This window comes from Haliotis rufescens, unplaced genomic scaffold (assembly GCF_023055435.1).
Source record: "Haliotis rufescens isolate VD_foot unplaced genomic scaffold, xgHalRufe1.0.p SCAF_3, whole genome shotgun sequence".
In the NCBI taxonomy this organism is placed as follows: Eukaryota; Metazoa; Mollusca; class Gastropoda; order Lepetellida; family Haliotidae; genus Haliotis; species Haliotis rufescens.
Genome location: NW_025964001.1, coordinates 21,991,827 through 22,019,272, shown reverse-complemented (window position 1 = coordinate 22,019,272; position 27,446 = coordinate 21,991,827). Strand labels below are relative to the sequence as shown.

General features: G+C 38.7%; 1 protein-coding gene across 7 annotated transcripts in view; it reads left to right on the top strand.

Annotated features, from left to right (window-relative positions):
- Window positions 1-27,446, top strand: part of LOC124146460 (inositol-trisphosphate 3-kinase B-like) — a 117,327-nt gene that overhangs the window by 27,013 nt on the left and 62,868 nt on the right. For 3 of the 7 annotated variants that reach the window (XM_048403909.1, XM_048403910.1, XM_048403908.1), the window contains exon 2: window positions 4,222-6,528. In XM_048403909.1, coding sequence (XP_048259866.1) covers window positions 4,312-6,528 — 2,217 coding nt within the window. In that variant the 5' untranslated portion in view covers window positions 4,222-4,311. Of the gene's footprint in view, window positions 1-4,221; window positions 6,529-14,359; window positions 14,460-16,258; window positions 17,436-19,021; window positions 19,040-25,792; window positions 26,758-27,446 lie in introns of those variants that run through there. The other 4 variants (XM_048403913.1, XM_048403912.1, XM_048403911.1 and 1 more) reach the window with 4 other exon arrangements.

The window sequence follows — 27,446 nt, the reverse complement described above, 5'->3', positions numbered from 1 at the left end:
ATACAAAAGTCCAACTACAACAAATGTGCTTTTTTATTTGACATAGCATATTGCCTAATATATTTTACGTATGGATCAGTTTGATGAGTCACCGTTAGAGGCTTTCTTCAGTCGATGTGTGATATATCAGATATGTATCAATTCTGTCATCACTCATTAATCAGTCTCGTTAATCCGACACAGTGGTCAGCGTACTCCGTGGTCATCTCCCCGGGAGTACACAACCCTGTGTTTTGACAAATTGAAGCCAGATAAATGTGCATGAAGCCAGTTTAAAATACGAACAGGTATATAAAACATGGTCGACTCACCATGGTCGACTGGTATGTATACAAGAAAGCATGGATGACTTCATTAATATTCAAAGCCTGGCTACTGATCTTGGATCAGCAAATGCGAATGGAGCGACGCCACGTGGTATTGCTGTTGTACAACGCCCCATCCAATGCTACTGTCCACACAACTAATGTGAAATGTCACTATTTGCCACCAAACACCACATCGCACATTCAGCCACTAGATGCCGGGATCATAAAGAATTTCAAGCTTTATTATAAGAAAAAGCAAATGAAATTACACCTCGACAATGTTGATGCTTAAGAACCACAAGCCCTAGACGTCAAGCGGGCAGGGGACTTTAAAAACACTGACAGACTATTTTAAGTAGATGAAGCAAGTTGTTAAGACAGTAGCACTTGCATTTACACGAGGAAACGTGTGTCGTTGATTCAGTGAGTAATGTCTCTATTGTTATGTATAAATGGGAAAATTATTATTATTTTTGCAATGTCATCAATTATACATTAAGGAATGAAGGAATAAACAACATAACAATATAAATATTTCGTTTTTAATGATTTTATTACAAGGTACACACTGTTATTATCTATCGTGAAGACATCCAATTTTCGATCACAAATCACTTAATTTCGTTAATCCGACCTTGTTAATCCGACACAATCATGTGCAACCAACGATGTCGGATTAACGAGACTTGACTGTATACAACTAACCTTTTTATATCCAGACAGTGTGATAACAGGATTGACTTCTGCACAGATTTGTTGACATGGTATTTTCGGGGGTTAAATGCTCATGGATCAGAAGTGGTTATTGTGATTTGAAACCTCGGTGTGATGCCTTATGCTTATTAATGATGGAGATTTCCTTGTTTTAATCTAAACTTAGTGATGGGTGATGGCAATGTGACATGGACTGTCTGAACATTGATTTATTTGGACTGACAGCCTCCGTGGCCTAGTGGTGCCTGGAGAGCAGAAGGTCAGGGGTTCGATCCCTGGTCGCGTCATACTAAAACACGTTAAACCCAAGGGTCCAGAAACCGTCATATGCGCCATGTCCGATTGGGAATCTCAAATGTCCGTTTTAAAATATTGCTTACCGGACATTTTAAAAAGTATTGTCCGGACATTCTTAAATTTTGACCGGACATGATCAACAGTTTGGACTGAGCAGTTTCTGTCTGCAGTTGCAACACAATGAAGATTAACTACACTGACAAGCTTTGTTTGTTTTGATTGCTGTAAATACATCGTACCTACATGATAGTCCAATCGGTCAATCACTGTAATAGGCAATAAACTGAGTTGACACTGATTAATCGAGGATTAATTACTGAGAACATCTTGTTAATTTGAGTGAAAGGTGTTTACAACTGTACATTAATACCTTGCATCATCGATGTACCTCATTATCCTCACAATGCTACGATACGTAACCTCAGACAAGAAGCGAAAGCGTGACGACAGCCAGTCGACCGATGCAGATCAGTCGAGCGGATCTGCCAAACCCTCAAAGTCTGGACGATCATTTTGTAAGTCGTGGCTAACGACTTTCACTTGGTTGACATACGATGAGGATTTGCAGATTTTATTGTTTTCAGTAGCTAGCCTAGTCGTATATTGAATCTTGATTGACCGCCATTTTGCTTTCTCGGACGATCGATATCCAATTTTTTTATGGTCAATAAATAAGTACAGATGAAAAAAGTATTCAAATAACTATTGCTATCAACGATATTTTTGTATTTGTGATTAAATTATCTGTCTTATTTTTAAAAAAATCTTTAGTTTAAAAAAAATAATTTCCCGTGAGGTCACGTGATAACCAAATATGGGATAATAGTCTCGATCCAAATGTTACAATGCGTACACTTGAGCAGACTCATGAATATAACTCATGAATATTAATTAGACCGTTCACTACGTTAACAGATCGTTATTATAAAAGAAACAAACGTATGATTTCCATGTAAATCTAAAATGATATTATTTGTTATTAATTGTCCGGTGAATTAAACAATTTAAATTGAAACAATTCATAATTCATCATATTATGAATACGTAAACTTGTAATGTGTGTGAAAAGTCGTACTAAAATACGCTATTTGAAGGGGGCGTGGCCTAAATGCAAATGTCCGATTGGGATTTTAAATTTTCCGGACCCCTGGTTAAACCCTGCCTGGTGCTCGGCGTTAAGGGGCTAAAACAAGGACTGGTCGGCTTTGAGTCAGTATACTGTGTCTGTGTCTGGATATTCATGCTAAACTGCGGCATGGCATCTCCGTGGGCTAGCACTTGTAAGTCGGCGTTAGTCAGGACTAGCACAAGCAGCAACACACACTTATTTATTCGCATGATAATCATCATCATAAGCATGATTGGACTATTTGGCTTTATGGATCTTTTACCCGTGTACACAGGACCCGTGAACATTCCGGGGTAGAAAAGGTCTTCAGCAACCCATGCTTGCCCTAAAAGGTGACTATGCTTGTCGTAAGAGGCGACCAATGGGATCGGGTGATCAGGCTTGCTAACTTGGTTGGTGCATGTCATCAATCCCAATTGCGTGGATCGATGCTCATGATATCAATCACTGTATTGTCTGGTCCAGACTGGATTATTCACAGACCGCCGTCATATATCTGGAATATTGCAGAGTGCGGCGTTAAACAACAAACCAAACCAACCTGTGTGCACAACGATACTCTTATCAATACAGGCCAGGTCAGCTTCGTGCTGTTTTAGGGGCGGTCGGGTAGCCTGGTGGTTAAAGCGTTCGCTCGTCACGCCGAAGACCCGGGTTCAAATCCCGACATGGGTACAATGTGTGAAGCCCATTTCTGGCATCCCCTGCTGTGATATTGCTGGAATATTGCTAAAAGCGGCGTAAAGCCATACACACTCACTTGTGCTGTTGTAGGGCACATTGTTGTAAAACAGAAACACACTCCTAAGTCTTTTCTCTCTTTTAAATTGATGCACAGCTGTCATGGGGAATGAAGATAACTAGATGTTTCTCCTTCATTTGTGTAAAGAAGACAAAAAATGCTAGACAGAAATTGAAAGATGAAGATCTTTAAAACGGTGTGCATCTTCAGCCTAGATAAACAAGAATTTGTTTTAAATTTTCTGAAGGAGAAGAGAGGAGTGAGTGAGTTTGGTTGAATGCCGCTTTGAACAGTATTAAGGCATGTGAGCTTTTTGTGGGAGGTGAGGTGAGGTGAAATTGGGTTTAACGTCGCGTCCAAGATTATTGCACTTATATAGCGACGTGCATGCACGTGTGTGTGTGTGTGGCTGCTTGTACTAGTCCGGACTGATGCCGATTTATAGTGCTAGCTCACTGAGATACCATGCCGCAGTTTAACATGAATACCCCACTCAGACACAGTATACTGACTCCGAGCTGACCAGTCCTTGTTTTAGCCCCTTAATGCCGAGCGCCAGACAGGGTAACAACAAGTACCATCTTTTAACGTCTTTTGGTATGACGCGGCCGGGGATCGAACTCCGGACCTTCCGCTCTCCGGGTGGACCCTCTACCACAAGACCACGGAGGCGGCTTTTGTGGGAGGAAAGTCTGAAGTGATGCAGGTCCCAGATGTTTACTGGCTTGATGAAACCCAGGGGCATGTGTATGGCGCTGACAAACCTTGAAACATAATTAGAGCAAACCAGGATTCAAACCCATGATCTTAGCTTTCTGACATGTCCAAGGGGTGCAACTCTGCACAGTGTATTGCGTTGTCTTAGACAACTGGGCCACCAGTGCCCCAAAGAAGAGAGAAGTTTTCTAAAATATCACTATATGATTAAGAAGAACATAGGCACTTGTTTATTCCTTTGAGTATATTTCATCTCTGTCATTAAATTACGTACCACAATCGGCAGGTATCAAACTGATTGATTTATGTTTCAGGTGGTGTCCGTCTCAGTCTACACAAGATAAAGTTTGGACATTCTCAAAACAGTGAAAACATAATTTAATGGAGCACCAGTCGTGGCTAAAATGTCAAGTGATAAAAACTCTTCCTCAAGGAAATCTCGAGAGGGTGCTTCAAAATCCACACATCCTCCTGAGACAAAAGATAAATATCCGTCTTCAGAGTTGACTTTGCGTTCACAATTGAGTGTAGTTTTACGGAAACAAGAAAACCTGTCTTCCAATCGCATTCACCAGGTGTTCAGCCCCCAGAGACAAATGGCAGTTACTGAAAGAAGACAGGGAGGGCACGACCTGTCCACAAATCCATCACCAGGTTTGTGTGATTCCAATGTACAAAATGGTATCACTAAGAAAACACACACTCCAAAAGATATCTTCCATGTTCAGACACACGAGACTCATAAACCTCGGAGACAAATGTCAGGTTCACAGAAACAGGATCTTTCTCCTGATCAATCCATACAGGTGGAGAGAGAGAGATCAGTAATGTGGGATAGGCTGAAACGGGAGGATCCCTCTCCAAGTCGAACTCAGGTTCAGAGAGAGAGGTTGTTGATGGAGAGTCGCCTCAAAGGTCAGTCTACTCCTGGTCAGGAGCAAGGGGAAGTGATTCAACAGGTCAGGAAATCATACCAGTTTGATAAACCTGCTCCCTCGGAAGTATGGACTAAACCGTTTCAAATTTGTGTTAAGAGGAGAACAGCTCACAATGATGTGAGCAGAACTGGTTATGATTTTCAGTCTGTGAGGGACAAGTTCGAGCAGTGGTCACAGTGTTATCCAGTTCAGCCTGTCGATTACAGCATCACTGCAGGGCTGAGAGGTAGGTCACCAAAGAAATCTCCACACATTGGTGGAAACAAACGATCTCATAGTGCTTCATCACCACAAATATCATCCCGAGCTACACACTCAGATAGACTGTCAGTTGTGGCAAGCCAAAAAAGAAACTCATTTTCGGGTGAATCGCTTTCTGAAAAATACTCAAACTGTTCCCCAGTTTCATCGCAGCAGTCATCAGACACTGTCAATTCTAGGACAGTGATCAAAAGTGTTTCTTCATCCGGTAGTTCTGGTTCATCCTCACCAAGCCACAAAACAAGAAGCTACTCATCTTCAAGGTTCCTCTTGCCCGAAAGCTCTACACATGTGAAAACTGATGTGGCAAGTGCTTCCAAGCATTCAGTGGCTGGGGGACATGGGCACAGGGAATCGAAATCTCATCACAAAATGCTCAAGAGCCCAGCAAGGGCTTCCAAAATGTCAGTAAATACACCTAACCAGTATTGTGAAGATGAAAACAAGATGGTTTATCACAAGGAAGTTGCTGTGGATGATGCACAGCAGACGTCAAGTTTGCATCATCAAGACGAAATGCACAGTTTAGATAATTGGTTACAGTCTGTTCTTCAAGCAAAGGAGACAGATAGGAAACACTTTGAACAGGCTCAAAAACATTGTGGTGGAATAAGACCACTCAGCAAACACACTCTTGCATCAGAGCAACACCAGTATAGCTATTTGAATCAGACAGTTCGAGACAGAGATGTCAGGAAGATGCCTGCTGGTCAGGGACGACATACAATTGATAGTGCTCAAAAACACAGTATTTCATATGAACATGATACTCGTAGGGAACTGTCCAGAGCCCACATTGATGGGCTCAATGGGAATGTGCCAACCAATAACGAATCAGTGCTCAGACCAACGAACCCACCTTATATATGCAATTTCTTGCCAATAAACTCACAGGAACCCCCTGTGACTATTTGTGTTACGGAAGAACCGGATGATGATGTTCAGTATCATTCATTATCCAGAGCTTCAGTGGATGAAGAGCCATCTCCTCAGCATCTTCCCCTCAGTCCTCGGAGTAGCTTCGGTAGTGTGTGCAGCTTCAAATCCAGTAATGCAGACTCAGCAGTAGACATGAATAACCCAGATGAGGAGCCCAGCGAAGACTCAGTGATAGACAATAAGTTATTGCAGATCCAAAATCAGTCGCATCACAACCGGCAGTCCATGTCGGACTCTTTGTCTTATGTTCCTCATCTTAAACTAAATCTTCCAACTGTTGTTGTCAGTGATCACAGTCGGCCAAAACAAACCAAGTCTCTGCTAGACCTCCAGACAGGAATCCTGGAACATGAATATGATTCCAACGAATTGGATAGGATACCTCATCCATGGAGCCCTGAAGATTCGGCATACTCAGGAAACTCAGATCTGTCCATGGATGACTCTGAGGAAGAACACCCACTTCCACCACCAAAGAAGAAGGTAGGTGATTTAGTATGGCTAAAAATATTTAAAGTCTTGGTTTTCAGGCACTGCCCGCATCATCATAAAGTCTGCTGCACTTTTCGTTTTTTATTTCCTTTTAAAATTCTTTTTTTTTAAATGTCTTCCCATATGTGATCCAATATAGCATGCAGTTACTTCCCTTTACATGCGCACTGCTTTACTGCGCATCTTCAAGGTGGGGTGGGAGGGTTTCAAGACCGTCAATGATAATCTGCTTTGAATTGTTTAATTATGCTGTAGATATTTCCGGCTACCTTTTTCTTGTTTACCTCGGCGGTGAAGCTTAGGGTTGAGATTTGATGGTTGTTTTAAAATAAAAACGAGGTAAGGTGACCACAGATGAACACGATTGTGTAGCCTGATGTTTGTTTAGCAAGATCCAATAGGCTGAAATAAGTGACATTCATATTTCATGCGATAATGAGCTATGATTTGAACCTAGTGCGAAATCTTGAATAAGAACCAAGATGGCGGGTGTCACTCCTTGTCTTTATGTATATAGAGGGGTGTGATCTTTTCTCTATACGAATATATTATGTTATACACGCTATCATCAAGTTTCTGTGGTTAGACACTGATTGTTGTATCTTCGTCTATTATTTTGATAATGATACCAATTATCATAGCAATTTGTCCAGAGTCCCAATTAGTCAGTTCTGAGACTCGACTGGACCAGAATATTGCAATGCATCAAACATTCAGTGCAGTCTCATTAAAGTGAGTGAGTGAGTTGGGTTTAATGCTGCTTTGAACGGTACTCCAGTTATCACGAGATTTACGAGATTGACAATCAGCGAAACATTACATCAACGATAGCATTGCATGTCTCTGATATAAGAAGTACCAAAATACTTATTCCTTTAAAAAAATTTTAAAAAGATAGAAAGGTTTGAAATATAAGTCATTTTGAACGGAATGAAAGATCAAAGTGCCCTGATGGACAATACAGACAATGTGTCCTGCTCGTAGTCTGGGTTGAATCATTACATTGGTCATTGCCATTCATTAAGGTAAGTAAGGCCATGTTTCTAGTTGCTATTGTTACTATGGCTCTCCTTGAGGGTTCCAATTAACATGGTGATCGTGTCAAGGCTGTCCACTTGTCTATTTTTAGAGTATTTAAGTTATTATAGGTATTTTTATTATCTAGGTGATTTATTCCAACTTTCCAATTGATAATTGGACTTTAAGCATCCGATAATCAGCTGCAATTTGACTTTAAGCATCTGATGATCACCTGTGATTTGACTTTAAGCATCTGATGATCAGCTGTGATTTGACTTTAAGCATCTGATGATCAGCTGTGATTTGACTTTAAGCATCTGATGATCACCTGTGATTTGACTTTAAGCATCTGATGATCAGCTGTGATTTGACTTTAAGCATCTGATGATCACCTGTGATTTGACTTTAAGCATCTGATGATCACCTGTGATTTGACTTTAAGCATCTGATGATCACCTGTGATTTGACTTTAAGCATCTGATGATCAGCTGTGATTTGACTTTAAGCATCTGATGATCAGCTGTGATTTGACTTTAAGCTTCTGATGATCAGCTGTGATTTGACTTTAAGTATCTGTTGATGACATAACTTTCATATTTATTATTAGTAAGATTAGACCTTTCAAATGGTGAAGCAAAGATGTTTTACAAGCAGATCATTTCATTGATAAATGTAGGCTTCATCTATCACCAATAGTCTCATTAGAAATCACCAATAGAAATCATTGTTAACTGGTGTTTTAAGGAGTTAATAAATTAATCCAACACAAGTCTAGAATGATTTGGTAAGTCTAAATTGCCTCAGTTCTTGAAATGAACTATTGTTCTGGGCTCCATTTGGATTTTATTTGGTATTTTCAAATAGATAACAATAATTTCTAAGCCTATAGAGTTCTTGAGTATCCCAGAGCCCTCTTGACATTTCCTGATGAAGCAGGCTCTAATGCAGTACAATGTTAAAGCCAGTGAAGGTAGACTTACTGGTCAGTGCTCTACAACCCCTGTGGTGTAATGGGTTGGATCTTGCCCTGGAGGTCAACATGGTCAAGGAGATTCATGTTTAATCATCATCAGTGTACACTGAAGTGATGAGGCAGTAACACGATGATCTATCCATGTTGATAATGACAGCAAAGCAGGGCACATCCTTCTCCTAATGGGCTGAGTGAATTATACTAATGCATTATGACTGCGAACACATTTAGATACATATAATGGTCAACTAGAGGTATAACAATATGATGAGGTCCTGATACTATGTTTCCGTACATACTAGGGGTGTGATATGATCCGTATCCCGATGCAGTACTATTATTTCACAAGTTGATATTAGCAGGTGAATCACATCTCTGTATCATTTGTCTTTATATTTAAGAATTTGTAGATTGTATATGTAGGGCAGAAACAAAAAGGCTAGCGGGCGCCACTGTTTGGTTGTAACATTCTAACTTCACAGGACCGCCTCCATGATCTGCCTGGAGAGCTGAAGGTCATGGTTCGATCCCCTTGCCCATGTTGTACCACAAGACATTAAAGAATGGTACTTGTTGTTACCCTGCCTAGCTCTCGACAATAGGAGGATGAAACAAACACATTGGTCAGCTGGGAGTAGTATGCGGTGTCTGAGTGGGATCTATTCATGTTAAACTGCAGCAGCATCACAAGGTATCTCAGTTGGCTAGCACTATAAAACTGGAATAAGCGATGTATTTCTGAACCTATCTGTATTATAAATTCCATTGTAACAGTTGCATTACATATTTGTGGTTTCAGTCTTCTGTTTTCAGAATATGGAGCATCAGTCTCAACTTGTATAAATTACACATGAGCAAATCCTCTGCAGGCCTCTAGTCCATCTGCCTGGTTAAATATATCTGAGATATTTTACATGAGGGAGACTCGTCCACAGTCTCGGACACATTTCTTTTGTAAATGGACTTTTATTTTTAGCTCATCTGACTGAAAGTCAAGGGAGCTTATGTTGTGGCCCATTTGTCCAGTCTTGTGTGTTATCCCTCCTAGAATTTTTTTTCAGAGAATTCACTGGAACAAGGTAGCAGAAACCTCCCATACTTGTTCTAACAATCATTATGGTGACACCCCAATTTGAGGTTCAGATCTTTTTGTCAACAGATCCACTATGTTTGTATGTGACCTAGACTAACATCTAGTCTCTGAAATGAACATATTTTACAGATAAACAGTTGTTAAATTATAGTTATGAAATATAATGAAAAGGCCCCCAGAGACTCTTCAACTGCAGTAATCTAGATTTGTCAAATACTATAGACTTGCATGGGCTAAATTGGATATATTTGTTTCAGGGTCTGTATGACAGGCTATATGTGACCTGGCTGTGTCTGTAAATAAATGTCCACCATGTTTATTCCTTGGTGATATTTCTGCATGTGTTTACGTGCCATCAATATGCCAGATAAGTTAGATGCCATTTTTAAAGGGGATAAATAATTATTAATCAATGCTAATCATGGAGACTTCCTTAGCCTTGGGCTCTTTCATCCTGCAAAAAGTTGGCTTGCATATAGAACCCAACTGATGATCGAGTTTGAAAATAGTTTCTGATCAGCAAGTAACTCGTTATTCAGCTTGATACTTTGTTCACTTTAAGCCACCACCTCATGTTTCATGTCAGTGATAATGGCTATTGTCATTTTTTGGTTCAGGCTTCAACACTATTTGTTATGGAAGGGAGATAACTCTTACGACACTACACGAGACTATTGACAGTGCATGTATGACACAATGGCAAATCCAGACCATTTGACAGCTGTAGGTGTATAATGACTCCCACACACAGCTATGTGCCGGAGATAAGTTGTTCAGTTGCTGCATGTCTCAAACACAGTTTGTCACGCACAGCAATTGTTCATACACAGGACATTTTAACAAAATTCATTAATATTCATGCCCCAGGCCAAAGGGTTGTTTGAACCATGAATATGCATGAATTTCACTAAAAAGTCGTGTGGTTTATCACATCCTCATCACTGACCCAGCCGTCACCCATATTCAACAACAGGAAGCTGACAACTTCTGTATGACCAGGATATTCAAGATGTCCGGTTTCATCCAGATATACACAATACATTCAGAGCCAGCCCTCCTTATGATGATTCATTGCTCATAGTAATTAACATTGTTTTGAGTGCCCCAATAGACAATGAGGTACTGAAGTGACAGTATATATTTATCAAACCCTAACCTTTAAACAGCAGAGGCGGATTCAGGATTTTGAAAAAGAGGGTTGCACATAATACCCAAGTCACGAAGAGACCTGACCGCGTGGGCAGTTAGCATGTTTGGTGTCTGAAAAATGGTGGCTCCTCACCTCTGCATCCCCATCTGGATCCACCAGTGAAGAGGTTATTAAAACCCTAGGCTATAAGACTGATCATGTTTACAACAGATGCTATCTGAAGATCATGTGATTTGATAGTTTTGTGACGTTCTCATGCCTCTCAGGTCCCTTCCTATAAGCAGTGTGCAAAACAAGCACCTGCCTAGTAGCCCTTGGCTACTTTATTTTCTCTCTTGCAAGCGAAAATAAAATCTCATAAGCCCAACTGGCAAACTTCATTTTCTGTCGAGTGGGATATACTATTTTGTTATTCAACTGTGAAATATGAAATAGGAATTTTGAAAATGGTCAGTGGCTAAATTTAAAATGGTGATTTCGGATGTTTGGGATGTACTGGAACATTTGATGTGTTCGTTTTGAGTCCTTGTCACTTATAAGTTCTGCCAGGGTCTGAAACCTGTTTGATACTGACTCAGATTGGAGTTCTAACCTTGTTCAAAGACATATATATGTATTGTATATATACATATTTGCCTTGTTGAATACACTGGCAACTCAAATGTAAAATTGGCAAGGAAAATATCATCTAGCTAGCCCAGCTGACTTGTACTGTTGAAAAAATATTTCACACACTGCCTTTTAGTTGTTTGTTTAACGCCGCACTCAGTAGTATTTCAGCTATGTGACGGTGGTCTGTAAATAATCGAGTCTGGACCAAGTTACTGTCCTGTGTCCTGTGATTGACATCATGAGCATCGCTCATGTTTTAACCAATATTACCTGTAGATGTGGGGGGAATGAATCGCAATCTTTGGCGCCATCATCTGCTTAGCCTGGAATTTCGTTTTTTGTGGTTTTTTCTTTGAAGACAGAGGGAGTGAATTTAGGCAAAGTCAGTGGTATCAAGGAAAGGGACATATCGCTTCATTTGTTTTGCAAAGAATTTTGCTTTGACTCATGGACTAAACAATTTGGTGAAATTGAGCATCAGAAGTTTTATAGATCATATTTTTAAAAACACTGATTAATGATGTGTCGGCGGAAATAAAACGTGTGTAAATTTGGATTATACATATTTTTAAATTTTGAAGAAAATAGGGCCAGCAGATCCGTCATCCAACAAATAAAAAGATAACTGCCCAATAGTAATATCGATGAAATATTTGTTTGTGACAATATAATGTATCTTGTCAGTGCTACCACACTGGTCACATCAATCAGACACCCATGAACATCCAGGTAGAGAATAGGTCTTCAGCAACCCGCATGCTTGTCGCAAAAGGCAACTATGCTAGCCATAAGAGGCAATTAATGGGATTGGTTGGTCAGTCTCGCTGACTTGGATATCATTGTATCATAAATGCGTAGATCGATGCTCTTGATGTCAATCACTGGATGGTCTGGTCCAGACTCGATTATTTACAGACCGTGATCATATTGCTTGAATTTTTCTGAGTGCAGCATAAAACAACAAAATAGCAAACACTTAAACAAAACATCCATCTAAATGGATGGAAACTAAATTTGAGCTAAAGATAAGAAATGTGTATATGTGAGGAGAATGTTTTTGGTATGAATATGAACTGTACAAAAGCACTATGTTCCAATGGTAATAGGTAAAGACTAGCTACCAAAACCTTTCCCGGTTCATTATGTTTAGGTTCAGGTCTAAGTAAGTTATTCATTCCACTGACGTTGGAATACAGCTCCATAACATGCCAAATGCATAATTTACTATGTTAAATGGCAACCTTACCATCAAGATAATGTTATATCGCGACAGTGTATCGGTGAACCGTTAAGTACAGAAAGGGCTTGGAATGACCTCATTATGATAACGGTTATTATTACATAAGTGCCGTGAGTATCACTTGGTGACATGACTGTATTATATGACTTCTATTTGCTTCCATCAATGACAGATTGCTTTCATCAATGTACAGTACATCTGTCATCATGAATGGTTAATCATGAATGTATGGATCTGGTTGTCACTGATGTGGTGAGGTCAGAAAAGACGCCTTTTTTACGTTAATCGGGTTCATTGGCGTTAAACAATTGTTAATATATTATAGAGATATGAACAGAGACAGTGTTTGTGCAGACACTCCAGGGTATGACCATGAAAACTCAGTAACAAAAATGTCAACAAATACTCACAATTTACACTCGTCAGAGGGTACTCAAAGAACGTCATCTAGACTACCAGTTGTCAGACTTTAATTTTTGTGGAAGCCTCGGTGGCTGAGTGGGTTAGATCGCTGACTTTGTGTGCTGGCGATTAGGTGCCTCACTCTGGCAAATGTGGGTTTGAATCCCGAACGGGACTCAACCCAAAAAGTACGAGAATCTGTACTTTACTAAGAAAGTGTTGTCCCAAATATAACATTTGTTAAATACTCACTCACTCACACACTCACTCTCATGATAAGATCATATTGTGATTTTTGTTTAATGATTCATAATGACTGCAGTTTATTTATGTCCATTGATAAACAAAACTGCATTGTATCTTGAGACATGTTTTTGAAAGAAATCAATAAAACAAGAAAAACAGTTGCCCAGAGCTAAGCCTAAATGCTAAGACCATTTTCACTCCCTCACACTGGTGTCCGACAGTCATAGCGCTTATGATGCTTTGTGAAACAGGATCCTGGTCTTCAAATGGAATATGCCATAATTAATGAAAATGTCAATGTGTGTAATTGGAACCAGGAGAAAGTGTTAAGCAATTTGTTAGAGTATGATCTAAGATAAGAAAAGCTAAAACTGAATTTTTACTCGAAAACCATTTCCGAATAGAGAATTTATGTCAGGATGTTTGTCAATATACTTATCACGATCTCTTCATAAAAGCATGCTTTATCTTCAAACATTCGACAACCTATAATAACTGTGTACCTTTTCTCCAACTTGTTTGCATATAGGAGTGTTGGTCTGTTTATTTTTAATTTGAGTCTTTATTGTCACCATGGGGTCTGCAGCATGTCCTTGTGGTTGACATGGTCAAAGGCTATACAGAAAGGCATTAACTGACATGCTTCTGTTGTTGTTCGCTGGTAATATAGGCCTGTGTTGCACCTACTCCCTCGCCACCTCCTGTTGCCAATATGGATGTATTCACAGCGAGCCTATTGATTTTGTCTTTTACAATCTATGGGTGAAGCAACGCCAGCCCAAACTCTCACAGCGTAAGATATTCTGCAGAGGTGGTGGCAAGAAAATAGCAAACCTGCACTATTCATGAAACCTTTGGGGCAAATGTACAATTTCACGGTGAGAGATGTAGGACTATGGAATTATCATTAATCTGTTGCAGACATGAAAATCGTGACTCTCAATAGTTTCCTTGTCCACAGCTAGTTCCTCGTTGAGCTCAAATGCAGTAGCAGTGACGGGTTTGCAGAGGATATTAGGCTACGGATTTAGGTTTAAATTGGTGACATATTTCCTTGGTGTTTTGTTACTCTGTTGAGACTATCAGTAGAAATATGCTGCAACATTGAGTGGTTAAATAGAGTGACTGAACGTCCACATGTTGCAGCGGCTGATTGGTTTGGAATGAAGTTTTATGGAGACATTGTGTAAGTCCCAAGATGCATAGTTTCCTCTGTAGAAAGTATTGTATTTTGTTTTGTTTTCTTTATTGTTCTAATGTTTACAATTTGGTATTTATATCATTTATTATTCACACTTGTACCATTAGTACCATCAAATGTACTTGGAGCCCAGCTGTCCAAGGCGCTGCAGTTCATTGTGCAGAGTTGCGTCCCTTGGGCTCTCCCGAAACCTTTAGGTTTGAATCTTCATTTGCCCCGATTATTATCCCCCGCCGCGCGAAAGCGCGAAGCGGGGGATATAGTATTCACGACCGTCCGTACGTACGTCCGTACGTCCGTCCGTACGTCCCACCTGTTTGTTGCCGCGATATCTCAAGAACTAAACACTGGATTGTCTTCATATTTGGAACTGTGGTGTATATACAGACTCCGCAGACACCAGTCGGTTTTGGTGACCTTGATCCCATTTTCAAGGTCACAGCAGACAAATCTGCTTTTAGAGTTGGAAAACGGTGTTGCCGCGATATCTCAAGAACTAAACACTGGATTGTCTTCATATTTGGAACTATGGTGTATATACAGACTCCGCAGACACCAGTCGGTTTTGGTGACCTTGATCCCATTTTAAAGGTCACAGCAGACAAATCTGCTTTTAGAGTTGGAAAACGGTGTTGCCGCGATATCTCAAGAACTAAACACTGGATTGTCTTCATATTTGGAACTATAGTGTATATACAGACACCGCATACACCTGTCGGTTTTGGTGACCTTGACCCCATTTTCAAGGTCACAGCAGGCAAATCTGTTTTTGGAGTTGGAAAACGGTGTTGCCACAATATCTCAAGAACTAATCGCTGGATTGTCTTCATATTTGGTACTATGGTGTACAGGCGGGGGATATTTCGTCACTCTGTGACAAATACTTGTGTTTATTGGTTTGTCAACACCATCTTGGGTTTCACCGGAGTGGTAAACGTCTGAGACATGCATCACTTCTGGCTTTCCTCCAGCACTAAGCTGACACGCTGTGTAATAACTGGAATACTGTTCAAAGCAGCGCTTAACCCAACTCACTCACTCCCTCTACTAAAGGTTAATTATAGAGAGTTAAGGTTTTGAAATATGTTTTCATAAATTATAATCAGGCTTATGTTTAATTAAATGGTCCAAAAGTATGTCACAGTGTATCCCCACAAGTGTAAAGTTATTTCTGGTGTTCCCTGCCTTGATATTGCTGGACTATTGCTAAAAGCGGGGAAAAACCATATTCACTCACTCACTCATATGAATACTAAACAAACATATTATGAACAAAGGGTCATAAAAATAGCATAGAATAATAGCTAAATATACCCTGTCATCCAACATTACAGCATCAGAGAGCAGGTATATGTGAGCATACCAAATCATTATAACCCCAAGAAAACATCAGAATGCAGCTCAGTAATATTTAAAAGCAATGATGAGCATAAGAAATAATACACCAAATATGTATCATAAGGCATATGAACATAACCAACTAATCGCCAATATTACAATGTCTTTGAATAACAAGAGACATGTATATAAAAATAGACTTACTTCAGACTTGGAGACAGTGCAGGCCTAGTCACGACCTAGCCAATTAAAGTGTAAAAGCTCTATGCTAGTTTATGGTAATAAGTGCACACATTTGTAATCACGATGTAGGCAATTAAATGCTTAAGTTAGAAATAGGAAACCCTGTCCCAGTTGTAGAGTAGCAGAATACATCCGTCATCGACTTAGGGAGGCGACTGGTGACCATTTATTTATTTGCTCTCCCAACTCATGGCGCAAACACAGCCTGGGGGCTATTTTTACACAATTGTGAACAAGTGCTGGCCCATTGAATTTCATGGAGGGTGTTTTGTGTGATGGGTTACATTTTGAGGGCTGTACGCATTGAGAGGACACCAAAGTGAACGGCATATATTTATGTCGATTTATCTCCTCACAGTCTCGGGTTGAATAATTCAGAGTGCTAGATTGATCGTATGAGATTGGCGTGATTTGGGAGACACCCCACTGTTACATGAGTGCGAATATCACGTCGTAGAAGTCACACTTTTGTCACATCTTACACACATCCTGACGGCAAGCGGATTGAACACTACCTCTGTGGACCTTTGGTCAAGGAGTTATAATAAAGCAGACGTCATAAATAACAAGAACATGTGAATAGTGTTCTCTACTGATTGGACGAAAACTCAAGATACGGGGATAGAGTGTGCTAATATTTGTAAGTAAATCTTGATGAAAAGAACACAGTGGCAATTCCAGTGAATGTAATGTTGTTTTCTTTACTTGGATGAATGCGTTGTATTGAGATGGAACTGTTCCCTTACAAAATTTAAATTAGATCATAAAAGATCAATATCTTTTCAAAATCTGTTCCTAAATATTGGAACCCATGTCACTCAGGATGCAATTTCGCATGTAATGCATATTTTGCACACAGGTTGTGTCAGGAAAAAAATTAATATTTGGAATAGAAAATATGCGTGTGAAGCCACATAAAAGATGTTAAAAAAATCGGTGATGGTGAAGCCGCCGGGGGCAACCTGTAACTGATAGTCACAATTAATAGGTTAGATTACTTTGGTGATAGAATGGGGAGTCAATGAAGCATGACACAACCCATACATGATCGGGATAAGGTGTAGAGCCATTACAGAGCACTTTCCTCAATATATATTCACTGGATCTGAGTCGGATTTGGAATGATGGGCAGCAGGGACCCTTGCCGTGAACCGATTACAACGGTGGTTGGAGGAAGCTTCAAACAGGGTTAGTCTTACAGGCTCCACCAAGCAGGGCTTGTACTGGGACAACAGTGTGCTCTTTGTGACTGCCATTTAGTGACGTCTGCTCTCATGAATATACTCCAGATGTTTGTTGTATAATTGCCACCTGCAGAAGTAATAGCAGCTAGGCTGAAACAAGTGTAAAGTGGAACTCACAGTTTCCAAGCTGACCAAGGTAGGCTGTTGTGCAGGACATACTGAGATAGAGGAATATGTTTGTGTACAGGGCGACTGTTCCTTGCATGTTGTGAACTAGGGCTGAATGTCAGGTTCACATCAGACCCGTGAGGTTTGGATGTTTAAATACCAGCCCTGAGGTCTTGACCTGTTATGTTTGTATAATTTAGTTAGGGAATTGAAAGTTAATTTTTAATGTGTTTTTTTGTTTTTTTGGTGATTATGCTGATTGAATACACTGTTTACTAAGTAATGAAAACAAGCATCTCAGTTACAGTTAAATAAATGTGTTCTTGTTTTTATTAACATAATACATAACTGCTGTTTTAATTTGCTTGCCCACCTACTTTTCTATGTTAAAGTGCCAATATCTTGAAAATAAGGTCAAGTATTTAGATAGTATAGTAAATAGAATATGTTTTTAATGATGCTTATCAGCTAAACTTGTTAAAAGATATACCCTTTTAAAATTGTATTTTTTACTTCCTGTAGTATAATATATGCACAAGTTAAAGAACATCCAATTCTTTCATATTCCTTTAGTTAATCTGTCATTTTGACAAAGGACATCCGATTCTTTCCTATTATGGTATGACAGTTTAAGTAAAGTATATGAAAGAATAAAGTGTTCTTTAACTTATTTTGAGTAGTATATATAAAGCTGTCTCCTGTACACTGATGTTGTGACTGATGATTGATTATTATTACCTACCTCACAAAAATGCAGTGATCCATCTTGAGTCTCCATAATCTATTGTTAGAAATGTTTTTACTGAAAGAGCCTACTCGCAGTCAGAAAAATACTTTTCAATTGAGCAAATTGAATATATAATTCAGAAAATAATGAATAAGAAAATTCAAATATGCTTGAAACATCTTAATCTATCTTTTAACTTTTAACTTTAACTTTTAGCTTAGATCTATTAAATTTAATTTTTGATGAAAATGGACACTTTGAAATGTCAATATAGGAACATAAAGGAACTATTGGTTACTGATCACATGGAATAAACCAAAAACTGACAAATGATAAAATCCCACCCTATTCTCAAGTCTTTAACAATCAGTAATGAGGAAACAGTCCTAAAACTTGGTATAATTCATTTCTGTTAAAACCTTAGAAATGGTCATTGTCTGTCTCAGTCTCTGAACCGTCTTATTTTCCCTTCCACCAAGCCCTGACAGTAATGCGAAAGCTCTAAATGAAGCAAGTCTAGATTTTCGCCGCAGGTTCAGGTTCTTTATCTCTCATCTCATTTGGGCTCCTTTTTCAATTTAAATTTGTAGTTTGTTTCTATCAAAATTATATATTTTCAGAGTCTTAAGTGTTATTAATCTCAACTGTTTAGCACTGACTAGTTTAAGCCTGTTCAACAGACAGCCATATCAGAATGCTACTATTGAAGGCAGGTTACATAACACTGGAAATGATAGTATCTTGTGAAAAAGATATGTCAGGAAAGTTGTTCAACGATTAAGAAGACTTATTAAAAGGAAGCAGATTGATATCATGATAGAAAAACAATGATCTCTTAACCATTTCTACAATTACAGGGTCACATGGTCCAGGTTGAATGTGTTGCTGGAAGCTGTGTACATTAGGTAATTGACAAGAGATTAGTGTCATGACTGGAAAAACTGTCATGGGGAAGATAGCCACATGTCACCCCAGGCATATCATGTCCATCAACCATGAAGAACACGAGTAGTACAGTTTGTTGCAGACACTAGACTTGCACAAGTCTCTGAGGAAATTATTAATAGTTTAAACCATAATTCAGGGATTGTATAAAAAATAGGAACAAAATGGTGTCCTTACTGTCTGCTTATCTAGACTTGCCTATTACATGTATAAGGATAGAATTACTAACATCCATGGACTACTCATTCAGTAGGGGCGGTCGGGTAGCCTAGTGGTTAAAGCGTGCGCTCGTCACGCCGAACACCCGGATTCGATTCGCGACAAGGGTACAATGTGTGAAGCCCGTTTCTGGTGTCCCCTGCCGTGATATTGCTGGAGTATTGCTAAAAGCGGCGTAAAACCATACTCACTCACTCACTACTCATTCAGTAGAGTCTTGGAGCAAGGCTATGCAGACACCTGCTGTGAGTGAGTGAGTGAGTCACACACTTCACTGAAATTCTGGCTGAATCTAAACTGTAATTGATTCATTGAAATTCAGTATTGCTTGAGTTAGTTTAAGCTGCTTTTAGGGTGTCAGTTATATGGCTGTAATGGGGAATCAGCCTATGAAAAATAGATTCACCGGGATGGGTCAGAAAAAGATTTATTCTCAGGACGTTTCGCAATGCAATACTGCCAGGAACCAGTCTCCAACTGTGGGCTGTAAGGAAGCCTTTGTTGCACTATGTAAAAGTACAATATGTGAAGCCAATTCTTGGTGTCCATCATCATGATATAGGTGGGATTATGCTAAAATCAGAGAAAAAACGACCCCACCTAACCTTTCAGAATAACAGTCTGTGACTTTAGCCACTGGTCTGACACCCGAGGCTAGTAAATTCTTCTTGGGCTACCGGGTACTAGGCTCCGCTAATACAGTCTTTATAGTAGTGCTAAAATAGACTAAAAAGGAGGCTGAGAATCGTCTTCGTGCTAGTAAACTGAAAAGTCTTGGGAACAGACTGGAACAAGGCAATCTTCAACACTGAGTGACTGGTAAGAAATGCATGTAACATTAGGTTCAGAACCCAGGAAAAAAGTAATGCTATGGATTAAATATTTCTCAATCAGAATATACAAAAAAACAGACAAAAGCCAACGAAAATAAATGCAAATCTGGTCTTACAGCTTTATTATGATCAAGGCTGGTGTTACTGAAACCTAATCGACACTACCTAATTACTCAATCATGGGGCTATTTTCGTAGGCTATTTCTAAGCAGGTTTTTGCTCATTAACACATAACAAGTGCTTTGGTAAACCATTTATTCACTACACCTACTACATCATAATCCCTGGCAGTAAAGCCATTGTTTGGTCAGTTATAATAGGGATAGTAATCTTTCATTTATTTGTAAACAAGCTGACAGCTGTGATTGGATGTTTATTTACTCGACAAATCCAAGCTCATGACTGAAGGCCTGGCTGTAACACAATATATTTCGGGGCAGCATGATTCCTGTATGTGGGGTGGGTCAAGGGGGTAGACTATGATGTTATTGAGGCTAGGGCTGGGACGAGTCCAAATTTACTACCCGGGTACCCACGCCCCTATTACCCTCAAGAGGTAGGTACAAACTGTCCGATTGAGTAAAGTTTGACCGTAGCTCTGGCAAAATGTGTTTAGATACACGTATAAAACAATCTGGTGTATACACTGAAGTTGACTGAAGTTGACTGAAGTTGACTGAAGTTTTATTTTTATTCAAACATATAAAAGTCAGAAGGAATGGGCATAGTAGCCAGAAAGAACTGCGAACATTAGTGACTTGTAGTTAAAACATACAGTGCTAGATAATTTGTGTCTTTAAACAACATATATCGTGACTGACCATGGGTCCGGCTAGTCCTGTGGGTACCCGGGTCCTACTCATTACCCACCCGACCCGAGTACCCAAGTTACCCGTCCCAGCCCTAATTGAGACAGTCTTAATCAGACATGATAACGTGACACTTTAACAACAAGATCTGGGGAAGTACATTTCTGTGTGGATGTTTTGATCCGCAGTCAGGAAAATTCCGATTATGACTAGGTATCCATCCTCTAAACATAAAATCTGGGTCATGAAAACCAGGGGTTGATAGTGTGAGCAACAATCCACACCGCTGGAGGTCAATGACACAAATCAGGTAACATGTAGCCCATTCCTCATTGTTTTCTTCTCTTATACCAAGCATTTGTATTTCAAGGGGTAGGGGATTTTGGTTTAATATATATATTTTTTGTAATAATCTTTTTGTTCAGGATTCAAAATACATTGTACACGATATAATATATTCTAATACATTAACTGTTTGCACATCATTTGTAATGTGAGATTGATATTACCAATGATAATAAATGATTTACTGCATAATATATATGTATCACATGATGGAATCCTTTTTTTATCATAAAGGCACAACAGCCATTTACGCTTCTCATACAAACACAATTTACACACTCTCACACAGGGACGCTACAAGCACTCTCATACACACATACACACACATTATATTCTCATAGAGAGAGCATATATTATTTTAATGTTTAGGAGCTTATTTATTATTTTTAACATGGACAGGTACTCATTTACTATTTTTTAAATAAATATAGATAACAAACATGTATCTTTGGACACTATGTAGGCTGTGAAAAAAAGGGTTCATTGTTTATGAGTGGCATCTATATTTTTCTTTCAGTAAAACAGGGACTTAAGGAAATTGAAACAGGAAAATTATATTTATAATTCAGATATATTTTAAGCAAATTGAAACTGAGGTCCAGAAAGCAAAAGATTTTGATTACTTGATACGTTGTTTTTATTAATAGACATATGGTTAATTGATGAGAAACCTTTATCAAGTTAGAAACTGAAACGTGTGAGGGTGTATGAGTTTGTTTGCAGGGGATGTTTGTTGTCTAGGCTTCAGGAACTGAGGCGAGACGGGACCAGACAGTGGAGACACGATGACACTCGGCTGTGATCAACATTGTCTAACTTGTCTGTCTGTATTTATGTAAGATGGTACGCTAAGGATATGGATTTTTCACTCACACTATCAACCCCCATCCAGCCAAACTTGCAAAACACATTGATGGTCAAACATGTTTTTGACAAGATTGTGGTTTAAATCGCAAACACAGGTCTACCAAAGAAAAATAACTAATGTGTTCAAAAACATAAATATGTGTACGCTATTTGTGTATTTTGCACACTGAAATGTTGACTAGCAGAAATATGATTAGATGTTGCACACTAAAACTTGTCACTTGGTTGAGTACGAGTTCACAATGTATTCGGAAATGATGTTCTGTAAACCATCTGATGCTTACTCATTGGCAGACATACATTGTCCACTCGTTCCATCTCTGAAATAGGAATGTAGGTGTCTAATTTGTAAAAAGGTAAAATAAATCTTTGAGTTTTGAACCTTTGTAAGCAGGATGTCCCAAATATTAAAATCTGCATATTTGTGTATTTATGTTTGTAAGACTTTAGTTAAACCAATGCTTGCCATAAAAGGTGATTACGCTTGTCGTAAGAGGCAACTAACAGGATCGGGTCGTCAGGCTTGCTGACTTGGTTTGATGCATGTCATTGTATCTCAATTGCGTGGATCAATGCTCATGATGTCAATCACTTAAATGTCTTGTCCGGACTCGATTATTTACAGACCGCCGTCATATAGCTGAGATATTGCTGAGTGCGGCGTTAAACAACAAACAAACAACAGTATAACCTCCAAACAAAACCAAATAAATCTAATATTCTTTGGACAAATGGAACATTTTCAGTTAGACTCAGTTAATATGATTAATTCAATCCTGTCCGCTTGAGCCAGTAACTGTCAATGTTTGAGCACCACATGCAGTATTATATTTTGAGAAATATTTTGTTGTACCATGGATGAGCTTTACAGAAATATTGATAAATAGTAATAATTACTCTTTTGTCAAACATTTTATTTTATCACTTCATAAGGAAAGACATATGAGTCATTTTGAGTGTTTTTCATCAGATTTAATTAGGCTTGATGACAATCAAAGATTTCGTTAAAGATGGAATTTGTTTTTTGAAGATATTTGAGGTTTTAAATGAACATATTTATGTATACATATGCAGTCAAGTCCTGTTAATCTGACATCGTTGGTTGCATATGATTATGTCGGATTAACGAGTATGTCGGATAAACGAAATTAAGTAGTATCAACATTCGTGATCGAAAATCAGACAACTACACAATAGGTAACGATACAGCACATAATAAAAAATGAAAAATGAAATATTCATATTGCTTTATCACATTGTTAGCGGAATATGTTTTCTTATCATGCAACCTTTAAAGCTTAGCACAAAACAAATGTTACGGACTGTATGACTTATTCAAAAAAATTAAAAAAGGATAGTCTGGAATGGAATTCGAAGTTGCCAGTTTGAAACTGGTACCGCAAAGCTTGAGAAAGCTGCTTTCTTTGTGGCTAACGTTGACTTCCTGTTAGGCATTTCATTGGTTGGTCATAGTTCGCCAAAGGTTGTTCTGACGTGACCTGTAACGGAAATTAATTGTTTATTGTTAAGCAAGTTTATCTCTGCATCCCTTGTAATATGCAGCTACCAGCCGATTCGTCTCGCATCAAAACTCTGGCTGTGTACTCGTGGGCAGATGACCCCGGAGTACGCTGATCACTGTGTCGGATTAACGAGACTGATTAATGGGTGATTTCGGTAATTCATTGCAAATTTAGTGTGTCGGAGTCAGAGTGCGAGACTGTCGGATTAACGGGTCTAAATAGCACTGATTTAATCGGTACCCATCATTAGTGTCGGATAAAGCCGATTGTCGGATTAACGAGTGTCGGATTAAGGAGACTTGACTGTATATGTAGTCCAGCGTGAGGCTCCAGGTTGTTGGTGTATTTTATGAGTTGATTTTCTTGGTCAACTACATTTGAGGTATTTGCGTATTAGTATGAATAGGCAATGAACAAAAAACTCCTTGTGATTAGGAAATAAATATATAGTTTCCGTTAATATTGTAGGATAGATTTGAATACTTTAGTAATTCGCCATATGATGATGTCATGAGCATAAATTCATCATTAATTTCAGGCTGCTATTGGATGGAGTTAATTACCGGGTAGCTTCTTAAATTGTTTAGGACTTATGAATGGTAGATAAACTGTATTGAAACTTATTATTATCTTAATATGATTAAGACTAAGGATAAATATTAATAAAAGATATTTTAAAGGCAATGTCCCTGAAAAGCTGTTAGCCTGTTACATTGGATGATTGGATAAACTTTCATGAGAGTTGAATGTGTGTAGGATGGGAGTGGGAGGTGTTGAGTTCATCGAGTCTATCTCTGGAAATTCAACCCTTGTTAAAGGTAGCCTCATAAACAGCTTGGATGGAGGCTTTGCGTAAAAGAACAAGGTCACTATTTTGTTCATTCAAATAAATATCTCAGTTTTGTGTGAAAGATTTAATGTTTTACTGATGTTACTTAAGTTTCCACAGGCATTTCATTTATTATAAGTAGCTTAACCAAAGAATTTGCCAAAAAATAAATGTAGGTGATCGAGGGCATGTTTTAAAAATAATTTACTTCCAAATTGGGACTGGTACTCGATTGATAAATGAAAAACAGACATTTTAACATTACAAAATACTGACGAATAATTGATAGGATTTTTGGGGTTAAAAAATATATTTTTGTTTGTATTATTCAACATTTCTTACAAACAGTAGCGATATAATCACATGCTTTTTCATTTGATCTAATTATAAAACAGAGTCAGTCCAATTTGTTTATAATATATTCAATAGGAACTATAATATTAATCGTACAATATACAATTATAACAATAGTGTTGTGTAAGATAACAGTCCTCATAATATATGCTTAAACAATTTTTGCTGCTGAAAATTGGCAACATATAAAGATTATAAAAATATCAATAATTATGAACTGGTAATACGATAAATATAAAAGGACTCTCAAAAAAGTTGTGAGTTTTGTAAATACAATTGTTTCATATAGAATGTAAGATATGGAAAACAGTTTCAAATGGCAGGGAAAAGATGGAGAACAATAAAAACAACCTTCTAAGGATCTTTTCCCTCGTCAGTAATTTATTTTATTTTACAAGGATTAACATTTGAGTTTTACTCATTGCATAGGACCATAGAATGTTCAGGATCTTGTTTACAGTAATAACATTTTTTTGCTCATCATCAGGGTATATATTCACTTAAAACAGCAGCTCTATCAGGTTCTGTGGGCTAAACAAATTTACTGTCGCTTTTATACACCAAAACAGCCCCAAGTATTGAATCAGCGTGACGTGTGCTTGCTTGGGGAAGTTTGGGCAAAGGCCTAATAGATTACAAACTCAATTGACACACTTTCAAATTAGACAAATTTCCACGTGTGATTGGATTATGAACATAAGAACCGAGAATTCAGGTGTCGTAGTGTACATCAGCCATCATAGAAATGTGATTGGTGAGAGATTGGTAGAGTAGTAGTCTTACATTGAACAACCATTATGTGGATTTTCAGATTTGCATTCTTTAGTAAACTCGTTTCAATTATGAAAGCCTGGGGCTCATGATCTAGCCTTGGGCAGGAACGAGCTGTGGTTAAGTCTATCAATATTCATTGTCACTTCAACACTGTCCACAGCATACCCACTTGGCACAGAGAGGTTACACCATGTACTGCGCAAGGAAGATACCCAGTGGACACGATGCCAGTTCTTGTGTTGTGTGTGTTGTTGGGGAGTAGAGAGATTGACTTTCTTGTGAGACAGGCAACTAGTTTCATGGAATGAGTCGCTGATGTCAATGGATTTATCAATGGAGAATTCTAAAGATGACTTTTTGAGGACAGTTGATATTAATAACCCTACAAGCTGCCTGTGTGGTGTAGACAGAGACAGACCTGTTGATAGGCTTGATAGGAGGGGTGCTGAACAACTAGGGAATAGCAGTCAGGTCAGGACTGAGAATACTACTCCAGACGGTGCTGCAGAAACACTACTGTCTGTGGAACTAAGTAGTGCTGAAGGAAAAAAAATCAGTGAAAAATGTAGGGAAAAGGATGATATTGAAATGTCAGTGGAATTAAATCCAACCGCAAACTCTTATACCGAACATGATCAAAATTTGTTGGAGCAAAAGACACAATGTGAATCGCAGCAGATGACAAATTTGGTTGCGGACGTTGAGCAGAATGTGCTTGTTAGAGAGAAAAAGCCTGGCAAGTCCTGTAAACGTCTAAGGGATAACAATATGGCTAATATGCCTCTACTGACAGTGGAAAGACATCAGAATAACAATGAAGTCTCTAAGAAGGACAATAATCAGAGGCATCTTATTTCTGCAAGTGACGATGCGGAAAGTGATCCAGTTGAGGGGCTCCAAGAGAGGTCACCTCTCCCCAACAAACTTTCCCCACGACTGTCATCAATAGCCGAGGATCAACTTCTAAGTAATCAGGACACAGAAAATGAAAATTATGCTGTCAATGTCGAGTTTAATCCTGATTCAACGGTGTCTGTTGAGCTTCCCCCCTGCGACTGTGATGCGTGTGTTCTCACAGAGGGAGAAGTCACTGCACAAAAGAAAGGGATCACCATGCTTAAGAGGGTAATTTTTTCCTTTCAGCAAATTTCAGTTTCCCATTTAATATTTTCTGTTTACATTCTGGAGGAATCATCTTGGGAATATATTCAATTTCCTTTCTGAAACCCAATCTAGTCAGTTTTACTGTTCTTTACAGAACAAACAATCATTATCCCTGTGTTATGGGTTTTCAGACGCTTAAGAAACGTTTGTAGTCTTCTCCCTAATCACAAGAACAACCGTAGAACATTTCACTCACTTATAAAAGACAACTTTATCTCAAAAACAAGCCTTCAACTGAGTATTTACAATGTCTGGGTGACGCCACACTCCTAGTTTTTGCGTGAGTCGTGCATCATAAACATGGTCGTCCGAAAACGTACTATATATTTTTTTAAGGCTGAAATTATCATGTTATACTTGGTTCAGAGGTACAAAGAAAATTCTAGTTGCTAACAACTGAATTTAGATACTGAAATTGTGTTTGAAGATACCAACATGCCTTGGTTTCTTCAAAAAGTCCTTCAAGAGAATATGATAATTTAAATATGTGGTATGTCTAGTCATAGTTAGTGCCCAATCATCAAGTGACCCAAAGGGCGGTCGGGTAGCCTAGTGGTTAAAGCATTTGCTCATCACACTGAAGTCCGGAGTTCGATTCCTGACATGTGTGAAGCCCATTTCTGGTGTTCCCCGCTGTGATATTGCTGGAA